At 40.9% G+C, this 12,774-nt stretch overlaps 1 protein-coding gene across 1 annotated transcript; it reads left to right on the top strand.

Annotated features, from left to right (window-relative positions):
- The first annotated feature begins 2,081 nt into the window (after window positions 1–2,081).
- On the top strand, window positions 2,082–3,410 carry LOC108008266 (protein Rae1). The gene is made up of 2 exons (XM_017072054.3): window positions 2,082–2,620; window positions 2,784–3,410. The coding sequence occupies exons 1-2, from the start codon at window positions 2,225–2,227 to the stop codon at window positions 3,393–3,395; spliced, it is 1,008 nt and encodes a 335-aa protein (XP_016927543.2). The 5' UTR covers window positions 2,082–2,224; the 3' UTR covers window positions 3,396–3,410.
- Window positions 3,411–12,774: the final 9,364 nt, after the last annotated feature.

Raw genomic sequence — 12,774 nt, 5'->3', positions numbered from 1 at the left:
TCTGGGCCAAATCAAATTTGGCTAAATGTGCGCAGCGTGTCTTGAAAATCTCGGCCGGGAAAATCCCTCGCAATTTGAAGCTCTTTTAATTGTCTTCTCGGGAGGCGTTTCTCTCCTATATTTGTAATGTGCAAATATGCGAATATTGTTTTTCCCTTTCTTCAGAAACATACATACCATGCCTTATATACTCGCAACTTTCTCTGTTTATTCTCAACATTTTGTGTTGACTTTTATCAGCGGCCTTGAGCGGGTTCAAGACACTTCCTCCTCAGCTGCCAGCCGACTTTTGTTGAACTTCATCAAAGTTGGGCAAACAAATGCATTTATCTGGTGCTTATGCAATTATCCCGGCCAAAACGAGAAAATTCCTCGTTTCAGCCCTGTTTTTCTTGCCAAATTGTTTACACAATCGAACAAATTCCCTTTGCCGGGTTTTAGTAAAGCATTTTTAATTAGCCTTGGTTGGGTTTTTCACTGGTGATTGATTTTTAGGCTGCACAATGGGAAACAACCCAAAAGTCAATAAATATTTTGATTTAATTAATGTATAATGTAGATTAATGTAATACCATTGCGAACGTATTTTGTAGACTCAACAAATATACTACTTAATAACAATAGATACGAGCAGCTCACGTAAATAAATACTTTTTTCAAAGGCTTTTTCAATTACCATTAATATTCCCCGATGTTTTTGCAATTTTTTCCCTTGCGGGCTGGATAATATAATATTTATTAAGTGTAAATAAGATTGCTCTGAATTGTGTTGCACATTTGGGAATTTAATTATCGGCTTTTTGTTGGGCCTCGATGGCTTTAAAGTTTTTCATTTGAACTTAATTTGATGAAAAAATGAGGAAAAAACAACAATTGCCAATTATCAAAATAACAATTATAGCCAAATGAGTTAAGTAAGTTAAGCGTGGAATTGCAAAAAATTCAATTTAAATAGTTTGTTTATGTACCTTTTGCCCTCAAATATATATATATATATAAATTGCCGCAATTTACTTGATGCGAGACAAACATCAGAAATTAGAACCCGCTGGCGAAACATTCGTTTCATCACGGCTGAAAGTGATCCATGGGCGGTGGGAAGGGGGTGGCTTGTTTCGGATGAGACATAGCACAGCATGCTGTTTCCTCCGGGCCCAAAGGAGCATCCTTTGTTTGTAATTAATTTCAATATAGCAAGGCATTACAAGGGAAGCTCAGTAAATTTCAAAGTATGCTGCGAAGCCAATAAACTCGGGCGAAGGGCTTCCAGGGGCGTAGCGGTGGGTGGTGGGTGCTCGAGGGGGTTCAAACACTCGCAAACACATGGTGTGTAAAATACATTGTGAATATTGCACACGAGACGCGTGAGATGAAAGAAAATGCTAAAATTTAAACCTGAAAACACGTGGTGAGGAGGGAAGAGTTCAGTGGGTCGGTGGGGGCACTTTTCCCCCCCAAACAGCGGCGTATTACTTGGCCCATAAAAGTAGTTAAATTATGTTGACTGAAAAACAGCGTGTGTGTGTGTATGCAGGGGGCGTGGCATTCCAGGGGCGGTGGGTGGCACCGCACCCCCTCGCAAATACCGATTCGTACTTTTGCGCCAAAGCAGATAAAAGTAACTTGCTCTTCGCCATTTTAGTTAAAATATTTGCACGTTCGCAGGGATTGCACGTCCATGGACGAAAAGGGGGGCCACTGTTTGGTTTGCTGTTCATTTTATTGGAATTCCCGCTCGCATATTGGCTGGGGAATTGTTTCGGTTGCCACCGCCTTTTTCGATCCGCAGCTTTAGTCTTTGCCACAAAATCCACACAACAGGGAAACCATCAGTGCGCTTGATTTAACTTTCATACAAATCCGATAATACCAAGGTTCGAGGGCTTCCCATTTGCATACGTTTTTAATTTTGTGAATGTAATTTAAGTAACTGAAAATGTTTGAACATCTCTCGAAATCCTGTCGAAGAATATGCTTTAACTGGGTTAAAATAGAGTCTGCTTTAAAGTATTTGAATCCCTTTACTACTCCGCTTAGTTAACAAAAAAGTACCCACACTTTCTAGTGCTAAAACCTATTTAAGTTTACCATGTGAGATAGAACATCGTACGCGCTTTGAAATGTATGTCAATCTCCACATTAAGAGTTATTCATATGTTTGTCGCCAAAGAACTTTACTATAAGCAATTTTTATAAATCAAAGAGACATAGCTGTATTACAATTATGTATCAATCAAACCAAAAAAGCGCAGAGCAGAAGAAGGTTTACGAACTGCCCGATCCGCCCACCGATTCCGTTTCTGCCCTGGAATTCGCACCGGGAACGAGTTCCTGGAACGCCATCTTCGCCGGAAGTTGGGATAAGTCGGTTCGCATTTGGGAAGTGCAATCGGATAAGGTGGAGCCCAAGGTCATGAAGTCCCTGGATGGCGTTCCTCTGGATGCCGCTTGGAACGATTCGGGCAGTAAGATATACCTGGCCGATACCAACGGCTCCGTGAACGAGTGGGATTTGGAGTCCAACCAGCTGAGGAGGGTGGGTGTCCATGACCAAGGAGCACGCACTTGCCATTGGGTGGGATCGTACCTGATGACTACCTCCTGGGACAAGACCATTAGGGTAAGTTATAGATTACATTTTAGGGGAATGTAAACATTTCTTTAATTTCTTGAAGTGGTTGCCAGCAGCGCGGTCTACCCACACGATACAAACTCTCCACTGACTTAACTCTAAAAATCGTATATTTTTCTCATGCTAAAATATTTTTCCCCTATTTCCGTAGTTTTGGGATCCTCGTACTTCCTCGGAACTGGCCAAAAAGTATCTTCCCGAGCGCAGCTTCGCCGCCGATGTCCTCCATCCAGTGGCAGTGGTGGCCTGCGCCGATCAGTCCGTCCTGGCCTTCAGCCTGGATGGAGGACCCGTGGAGCAGGCGCGGCTCAAGTCCCCTGGATTGGGAAATCACCAGGTGCGATCCCTGGCCATCTTTCAGGCCAAGCAGACGGGTCAAACCAGCTGGTTCCTGGCCAAAACAAACGGCATGGTGTACGAACAGAGTTTGACCAAGAGAAGCGGCTGTGTGCCCACCAGGTGCCATCGCTCGGAGGTTTCAAATGGCTTCCTGGACACCCATGTGGTGAACGAGGTGAAGATCAACAGGGTGACGAACAACATGGTCACCGTGGGATCCGATGGGGTGTTCTGCTTTTGGGGCAGCGGGATGACCGGCAGGTTGATGCAGAGCCAAGTGCATGATCAATCGATTACCAGGTGCTCCATCAGCGGCGATGGTCAGATCTTCGCCTATGCCCTGGGCTATGATTGGAGCAAGGGATTTGAGCACTTCGATCCCAACAAGAAGCCACAAATATTCCTACGACCCTTCGTTAACTAGGTAACTTTGTAAGCTAAGCATATCTTATATAAATAGTTGTTAGTTATCGAACTTATAACCATACTATTTCGTAATTTTCTGTGAAATCGCCTGCTCTTTTGGGGCTGTACCATTTCTGATGCAATTAGCTAAGCTCTGTGTCGGCTCAAGTTTGATTGAAATATTGCAGGCAATTTCGCATGCAGCTCAAGTTGGTTTCCTGCCTTCCTGAGACCCGAAACTGCTCCTTCTGCTGTTATCCTGCTTCCCGTTTGGCGACAATTAACAAACAGTCAACTAATGCTCATAATGAGCTTGCATGCGATTAATTTTCCACTTGAGCTGTTGAATTTCACGCAGCCCCTCGGCCCGATTCCTTGCCCCATCCCGAGTGCACTCCATAAATCATATTCCATTGTCGGCGGCAGTTCCATCGGAGCAGGGAGAACAGAAGTCGGGTCTTATCTGGTCGGAGAATTAGGAGGTGGCAATCGGCTCCATCTCCCAAGCCCCGAGTCCCCCACTTAATGCCGCTTGGAGGAGCCGGGCTCCGCATATCAGAGACTCACGTCAGATGTCACTAATCTAAATTTATGCAAATTGCCAACTGTCTGACTTGGCTCACATGCGATTTCCACTGCCGCCACCGGCAGATTCCAAATGCAGATCCGGAGCGGGGAGTTGAAAACTACAAACTGAATACTGAAAAACTGAAAGAGACTTTGCAACAGTTGTAAAAATGCAGCTAAATTCAAATTTGACATGCAGCAAAGTCCGACTTGGAGTTAAAGTTGGAGGAGGAGGTCCGGAGAATCCGCAGATGGAGGATTTTCGCGGACTGCATTCATTTGGGATGCAGAGCAGCTAGCTGCTACCAGTTACCAGTTACCAGTTGAATCAGCATCAGTTCGCCTGGCAAGCTCTTATTAAATTAAAACGAAGGCGTTTAAGTGCCGCCCCGGGGCTACCATGCCAAGATTCAGAGACTCAATCTGATATGCAAAACATTTTTGAAATAACTCAGCCGTAAACAGTTTCAGCCGGAGCTCGGTGGATTCCAAGAGGATGGTGGCGGATCGGGGCCCCATGTCTCAGCCGAGCTCAACTCAGAACTTCTCTCAAGCTTAGCCAAATTAATTGAAAAAGTTACACGCATCGCTAGCTCCTCCTATCCAGATTCTCCTTGTTCTCCAGGTTCAGCTCCTCCACATCCTCCTCCACCTCTCCTGGAGGGCAGCTCGCCAAAGGAGTCGGAAACATTCCAGTTGGCCGAAGGATTCGCACTTGATTAGTCGCCCGGTTGGAGGAGCGATTGCAACAGCGATTTCTCGATTTCGTTTTCATTTAAAAAAGGTCTTAAACAAGTCGAGCAGGGTTAAAGTTCAAGTCAAGCTGAATATAACTGTCTTGGCAATGCATTTTATGATTACTTGCATTACTTATTTATTAATAACCAATAATCATCCAACGCACTATAACATATAAAAAACGGCATACAAAATAAAATCTACTAGCATTTCTTTTTACAATATACAAGTTTTTTGGGATTTTTGTATGAATTAAAAAAGTTACCTACTCCTTAAGAAAACTTTTTTCACATAAAGTAAGTGTAATGTTATGAAATGTTTTTTAACAATAATTAAATTTAAAGGGTTAAATGCTTTTCTAAATTGAATTTCTAAAATTAAATACAACTTTCTAAAGAGTTATTTAAATTGGGATCAACTAGTTCGTAACCAAAGTACAAGCTTCTAAGATGATATAGACATTACGTTGATAGAAACATCCATAAAAAATTGTACCACTGTTTCGAAGTTAATTGCAATTTTTAAAAATGGATTAGTAGTACTAGTGCTAAATAACTTTTTTCTTAAATGTAAGTTCTACTTCTTGGATTCTAAAGATTATTGCTTAAATTTTTTAGGTGTAGTGAAAGTGCCATACACATTTAAATGGGTTTTAAAACCAAACCAAAACCACCTAATATGCTTCGACCTCCTTTATTGATTCCTGAGTTATTGTTTTTGGGAACTTCCCGATTAAGTTTCCCCTGGTTGGCAATGTTTTGAGAGCTCAAGCTGGATGTTGGCTCAGTGCGCATTGCCTTTCGGTTTCATTATCGCGAACCCGGCACGCGATGCCAGAAAAGAAGGCCAAAAGCAGAACCAAAAGCGAAATCCGCACATTGGCCGCCGTTTACAAGTCGGCGCGTTTGTAATCGCTTGCAGCTCCATTTCCCCCCTGTGCCCCTGTTGCTCCCAGCCAACTTGCAACATCCAACAGCCAACTGGCACTTACGTGCCCATATGCAAAGCGACAAAGTGTGAAATTTCACTGAGCGTTGCCCCCACTTGGAAATCGCGGGAGGAAAGGCTGGGGAGGATCGGGAATCACACGTGTGTGCGTCTGCAGGGAAGATTCCAGTTGACCAGCTGCCCGTGTTTGCATAAGCCCTCCGAAAATACCTGATACGGACCAAGTTCTCTCTCCTGGCTAATTAATGCAGCACTGGGGATTTTCTAGCTTAAAGGGTCTGATGGGAAAAAGAAATTGATTGCGGGGAATAGAACCAATTCCAAAGATGGTCTTTTATAGAAATGGAAGTGATCTTTACAGTACCTACCTGAATAAATAAAATATGAACAACATTTAAATCTATATTTAGGGATTAAGTAACTACAACGGTTTTATATTCACAACTTTTCTGTCAAGATCAATATTACATGCATGTATCATTATAACCTTTAAATAATGTTAAATTGATATTGAAAAATGCAATGGAGTGAGAAAAGAACGTATAAATGAAGGTTTTCACATCTTGAACATATTAAGTGATATGAAACTTTATAAAAACGATGATATACAACCTAGTAACTAGATCTTGGGGACATTTCAAGAGCAGCCATAGAGAGGAGGTAAATTAGTTGTTCAACGTATCGCTGGCTGCACAAAGAGCTTCCACTTTCGGCCAACATTTGTCAGCGGCTTGCGCCCTTACTTTATTTGCACTTGTCTTCAACTATATACCCCCATTTTGCCCATCTAAGATGTAACAATTTCAACCTATAATTTATTCAGCTAAATCCTTTTGCCGCCACGAGCCAAGCAAAACGAGCGGAGCAGTGAAAATAAATTAAATGGAAATCATTTGTCTTGCTCAACAAAATATCACGCAAATGGGCGAAGGAGGACTTCCCTTTCCCTGGTTTCCCTGGCACCCAACAAGTGGCAGCTCCGGGGGAAATTTGCATAAAGAAATAATATTCATTGGGTGAGGGAGAGGACTGTGCAAAAAGGATTTGAACATGTCAAAATTGTCCTTGACGGACGCTAAAGTGGATAAGATGATTTCCTTTTATTCCCCTTGGACTTAACCCACGTTAAAGTTCTTTATTTTCGTCCAGATCCGTTGCTCCGTTTAAAGACGCCTGGAAGTATGCAACAATTTCGGGGGCTTCTTCGCCTGACCAGTCGACTGCCGGCTGCTAAACCTTTGGGGCTTATCACAACTTAACTATATATCCGCTACGTAGCATGGCAATTTTCTCGGGCCACGCCCACATAAACAAGGCATCCGGCGGTCGAAACTATCTGAAAATCTCAGTCGGGCCAGAAAGGGGCGATTAACAAGATTAAAAGCGCCATTAAATGCTTTGATTCGGTTCTGGCTAAGACCACGCAACCGCAGATACGCAAATGTGTACGAGGATGTGGGGATGTGTGGCTACAAAGATACTTTGGGATGAACACAGGAGGTGGAGTCCAAAAGGCGCACCCAATAATTTATCCCCTAACCCAGAACACAGGACTGAAAGCCCGCCTCCCAGAAATCTGTTTCTTGCTTAAGGGAACACATGTTTGCGGCTGCAGCCACAGCTGCCAGGCGAATGTATCCCTCGGATACAGATACAGGAATGCCATCTGCTCCCTGGCCAGGACGTAAATTACGCAAAATTTGCTGTTAAGTAGTTTAGCGCCAGCGGCAGATACATTCGCATCCCGGAATCCCCGAAGTTCCCCAAATGCCTCAGATTGATTTAGGTTGCGGGTTAAGCTCAACACTTGATCTCGAATCCCGAACTAAATTATATGTTTGGGGTGGGGGAAAAACCTGTTCGGGCCCTGATGGGATTAACCAAAAGTTAGACACCACATAAAAGTTGGAGTTTTGTTTGCTCCGCAAATCCGAGAAATGTATCTCTTGACGTCGCGTGTTTAGCTTTTTAATCCCAAATTAAATTGAAACGATTGTAAAAGCGAGTCACACATTTTTAATTGTTAAAACAAAAATGTTGGAAAAAACAAAAACTATTACTTTTTGCAATTTTAATATGCTTATGCTTAGTAATTTGCAAATGCAATATGTGAAAAAGTTCGGAGGTGAGCAATATTTAGAAATGAAATGAAACAAAATCCAATTTGAAATGCAAATAAAACTAGGTTTTGCTTTTAGATTTGACAAACAGTGCGTTTCGGAAGTGTAGAATTTTTTGGGAAATTAAAAAAAAAACTTTACCGTAATATTTATATAATATACATTCAATGGCCCAAAAAAAAATATATAATAAATGAACATTTTCAGAAATAATAATTTAACAAGATGTTAGTTTTGCTCAGTTTTTATTTCGTAGATTTACAACTTCGTCGTTAAGCGTTTCCAAAAACATGCAACATTTTAAAGTGAAATTTATTGCATTTTCAGTTTCGCAACTGTTTGCCGGAATTTAGTAATAAATGAAATTAAACAATAGAGCGAGGCAGCCGGCGCTAAATTGCATTACAGTCGCCGCGAAAAGTGGCAAAGGGCAGTGGCATAAATGGGCAAAAATAATTTAATGGCGAATTGCAGGGGCATTAAGCCAAAAAGGGCGGGCGGTGGGCACGGCGGCAACTAATTTAAATTGAAATTAAAATTGATTGTTTTTTAAACGCGTCACGTAGGCAATCCCCAGGGGGCGGAGGGTGTGAGTGGGTGTGGCAGTGAACAGGGTATTTCTGCTGCCACGTCACTTGCAACAATGCAACAGTGCAACAACGGACAAACAAACAATGCCCGATGCGAAAAGTGCGGAACGCTCAGAATGTTCAACAAGCAAACAAATTCGTTAACAAATGTTCGAAATTGCAACGGCAACAACAGCGCCGTCAACAATGTTTAAAACAAAGGCAAAACAAAAATTGAAATTGGCCAGCTATGGAGAGCCGTTTGAACGGGCGGAATAATGAAACAATAACCGAACAAAAGCGACTATCGGTATGCCCTTCGCTCTCCATTGTCAGATGAACTCATTATCCAAGAATTTTATTTCTTACTTAAATATTTTTAAATTTATTTTATAGATCAAACAGGCAATTATGCCTTATAAAAGGTAATAACATAATATATATACACTCATATTCTTCCAGTTCTTTCTAAACTTATGGCTACTATTGATAACGAGGATTACCAAAAAATGAGATGCCAAAAATGCCCTAATGATAATTTTATTGGGCTTTCAAAAGTACATTTTAATTTTTCCTCTTTTAAAGCTGAGGTTAATGAATAACTAAACTGCCTAAGTAAATATTTTAAATTGGTATTTTATAAAGTTTTGCTTATAATATTGCTTAAACATTTTTTAATATGATAGTATACACATTTACTTATACACTCTTACTTTATAACTTAAATGGATAAAGTGTCAAGTCTTGGGAAATGTTTAAAAATCCTTATAAACGATTGTATTTAGGAAACACTTTTTAAAATATTTCTAAAAAATACATTTATTTCATAAGCATTAATTCTTGTCAAGCATTTCCAATTGAATTTCGTTAGTCATCGAGAGTGAATTTCCCGGCCTAGGAAAATACAGGCAACTGACCTAAGCCCATTTTCGCATTTCCACAGCGCGTGCTGCTCTGCACCCTTTGCCGTCTCTTTCTGCGCTGGATACCCCTCTCTGTCGCACACCACCACACACTCACCGAGTCACCCACACTTTGGCATCCACTCAATTATATTGCGTGCCTTGTTTGTTATTGCAGAGGTGGGGAAAACGAGGGATTTCCATGGGAGGTGGGTGGTGGGGGTTCGCGGGACAGGCCTGCCTCATTGTATTTTTAGGAAATTGTTGCTAATTTTTTGCGCATAGCCAAATTGAATTTTGCAGCTGGCCAACGTTGTATGGCTTTGCGATAGCCGCACGTGCAGTTGACCAAGTGGTGCCACAGCAACACCCACACGCAGCCACCCAAAAGGAAAACCCGGCCAGGGAAATCCCCACCCCACCCACCTTTCGGCCCATGTATAATTGCCACCATCATCATCATCGCGGGCACTAATATGGCCGCCCGCCTGGATGTTTCTTCTGTTTTATTTCGGCCACATGGATGCTGCCCAATTAACCGACTTGATGTTGGCTTTTTATTTCTGTGTTTAGCGGCTAATTTGGCTAAATGTTGTCAGTGCAGTAAGCACTCATTTTATTTTATCCCCGGCTAATTGCCGGCCCAGACCAGCGGAACGTGCCTGCCGCGGAACACAACAAAGCCATCAGAGACTTATCGGTTCGCCGGGGCAGTCGGGCCTCTATAAGGTCCTACTCGGCTGGAAAATATTTGCCAATACTGTGGAACCACTATATGCCAGGATGATTTTATATTTTCTGCACCGCAAATTAAATAAGAAAATTAAATGGGAAACATATACAGTTTATTTAGGATACATCTATATCTTTTCCAATATTATTTTATATATTATCTTAAAACTAAATATTACTGGGATAGAATTATATCTAACAAATTATGAAATATTACTATTTGGTAACAAATACTAAAATATTACTGTTTGGTATATATGTTACAATGTTGAAAAAAATATTTGAAGCGCGGCTACGTCTTCTTCTGTTTTTAGCCTTTAAGGGCCTTGAAAAAAATAAATAAATAAAGCGAAATTAACAACATTATTGGCTTAAGTAAAGATAGTGAGGAAAATATGTTATTTTTGCAATCATTGTATTTATAAATAACATACTTTTAATTTTTATAAATCTTAATAAATATATGACACTTAAATGGACTACTTTTTCATTATGATAAATATTTTCCATGTTACTTGATGCTATTTTTTTTTCAACAACGTTAATTAACTAATTGATAAAAAAATGTTGCAGATAATAATAATATCAGTTGGTAATAATATATTTATTAGTTTGACTGTATCACTCCGTTTGTCCACTGCTCTTTTGTCGATCCATCAGTTGATGCTTAACTTCGAAAAAAGCTTTTTAAAGTCTCAACTTTGATGGGGTGGTGCTGAGTGGAAAAGTTGGTCCGCTGTTCAGTTTTTTTAGGGTTTCCCTTTTCTCATTGTAAGTGCAACTTCCGTGCCATCAATAGTTTTTTAATAATTAAAACTGCGCCAAAGCAATTAATTTTAAATTTTAAAAAGGGCACCCACATACACTCGTAGAGCCCCCCCTCTGAAAGTGGCTGCCCTGGCCGGCAGGGGGCGCTGCTGGAGCTGAAGCCGACTGCGGTTAGAAAATATGAGACATGGAGGAAAATGTCTGGCGAATGTCACTTGAAAAATTTAAAAGCTCCGCAGACCCTGCAGCGAAGGGGGTTGGGAAATGGGAAATGGGGCAAGGGGAAAGGGGATTCGGGGAATTGGGGTGCTAGGTGGGCTTGATTGTGGGCGGTCGCGCAATGGGGCGTATGCTCGATGTTGGCAAAGGCGAAACTTAATTAATTTGAGTAACTTGGCAGTCGACCGATCCCAACCCTCCCCGTCCATTTTCCACCCACCCGTGGGCGTCTTTGTGGAACTTTGGGTGTGGCATGAATTCTTAATAACTGCGGGCGAGGGGCGCTGGCCACCCGGGGCGCCGGGGGGCGTGGCTGTCGCAGAAATACAAAAAAATACAGGAGAGCTCATACTGCAACCGCCCCTCATTTTAATAAAAGGGTTGCAAAGAAAGAAATTACGGAAACTGACTATGTCAACATAATTAACTTTGAAGTGAGAAAGGGGGACCCTTTTTGCAGGACGGAGTGTTAGGAAAAGCCGGGCAGGAAAAACATATGGATTCATTTCGTTTTAGTTGCCAAAAAGCGCGAGGCAAAAAAGATGATGGTCATACAGCAGCCACTGCTCACCAAATCTGGCAAATGGCGTCGAGTGTTTCCCATAATTAATTTTAATGTGTTTTTTAGCGCCTTTTCAGCCGAGCTGAGCTCAACTGAGTTACAGAGGCCATTTGGCGCGCTCCTCTAATTGCCCAACTTTGGCAAAAACAGAATCTGAAATAAGAAATTACTTACTTACTCCCTTAGTGATTTCTTTTTCACACTTTTGGCTCTACTTCAGCTGGCACAGGTGACTGCATCCATCAGATATTCATAGCTCTGAGTTAAAAACAGCTTTGTTTTTCCTTGGAAAACATTGCAAAGTTGGTTAAATAAATGTATTAAAATTGAATGCTTAAATTTCATTTACCATTATTCAATCATTCGAGCAGGTTTATGGCATTATGTGGATTCCAGGTTTTTTAACCTGTCTTCTCTTTTCAATTTACCTGTTTGCCAAACTTTTTGATTGCCCAATTTGCTGCAAAAATAGGCTGACGTCTTCCAAAAAAAAAAAAAGAAAATTGGAATTTTAAACATAAGTATAAAGCAGAGCTGAGTTGAGCTCTTAATTTGGACATTGTGACCGCCGGTGGGGCCACATGTGTCTGGCTTCCTGGCCAATTCTTCTGGAGCTCTCTATCTGCAGACTGCAGCTAATGTGCAACAATATAAATGGAGATACTGACAGCTCACTTGGTCAGGAGAAAATCAGCAGTTGGGGCCAAGAATTGTTTCAGGGGTTTCTGTGCAAACGCTGACGACGATGACTTTTAAATTGTTTTATTGAGGTGCCAGTACTGGTCAAAAAGTTAAGCAAGTGCAAAATAAATGAACTCAGAAGTCCATCTCACAGCTTAACAGCATTTTGCTGTCTGGTTTGGGGTTGGAATTTGGTTGCTTTTCAGATGCTTTAAAATGTACCCCAAGCTCAGTTATTCAAGTATCTTAAAACCAAATAAATTACAAACCCAAGCCAGTTGCATTTTAGAGCAAATTTTGGTAATTTGGAAATCTTCTTAACGCACGTTTCTATAGTGAAATTAAGTACTGGACACTGCTTATTAACTTTCTTAAGGTACCTATATGATTTTTATGTTTTTAAGGATAACATAAAAAATATTTTCTTATACTATTTAATGGTAACTATTAAAATAATTGATTTTATCAAATTTCAAACGAGTATCTATGAAAAATGTAGATTTATTTATAAGCAAAAAAGAGATCTTATGATATTTTAATTTTATTCGTTATAAGGAGTGTATAAAATAATTAAATTAGTTTTAATATAAAT

The sequence above is a fragment of the Drosophila suzukii genome, chromosome 2R, assembly GCF_043229965.1.
Source record: "Drosophila suzukii chromosome 2R, CBGP_Dsuzu_IsoJpt1.0, whole genome shotgun sequence".
In the NCBI taxonomy this organism is placed as follows: Eukaryota; Metazoa; Arthropoda; class Insecta; order Diptera; family Drosophilidae; genus Drosophila; species Drosophila suzukii.
The sequence above is the reverse complement of the archived record's forward strand: the minus strand, read 5'-3'. Positions and strand labels throughout refer to the sequence as shown.

Coding starts and splice junctions, on each gene's coding strand:
- LOC108008266 (XM_017072054.3), top strand. CDS start 2,225: ATGTATCAATCAAACCAAAAAAGCGCAGAGCAGAAGAAGGTTTACGAA. Junction 2,621..2,783: donor CCTGGGACAAGACCATTAGG/GTAAGTTATAGA, acceptor CTATTTCCGTAG/TTTTGGGATCCTCGTACTTC.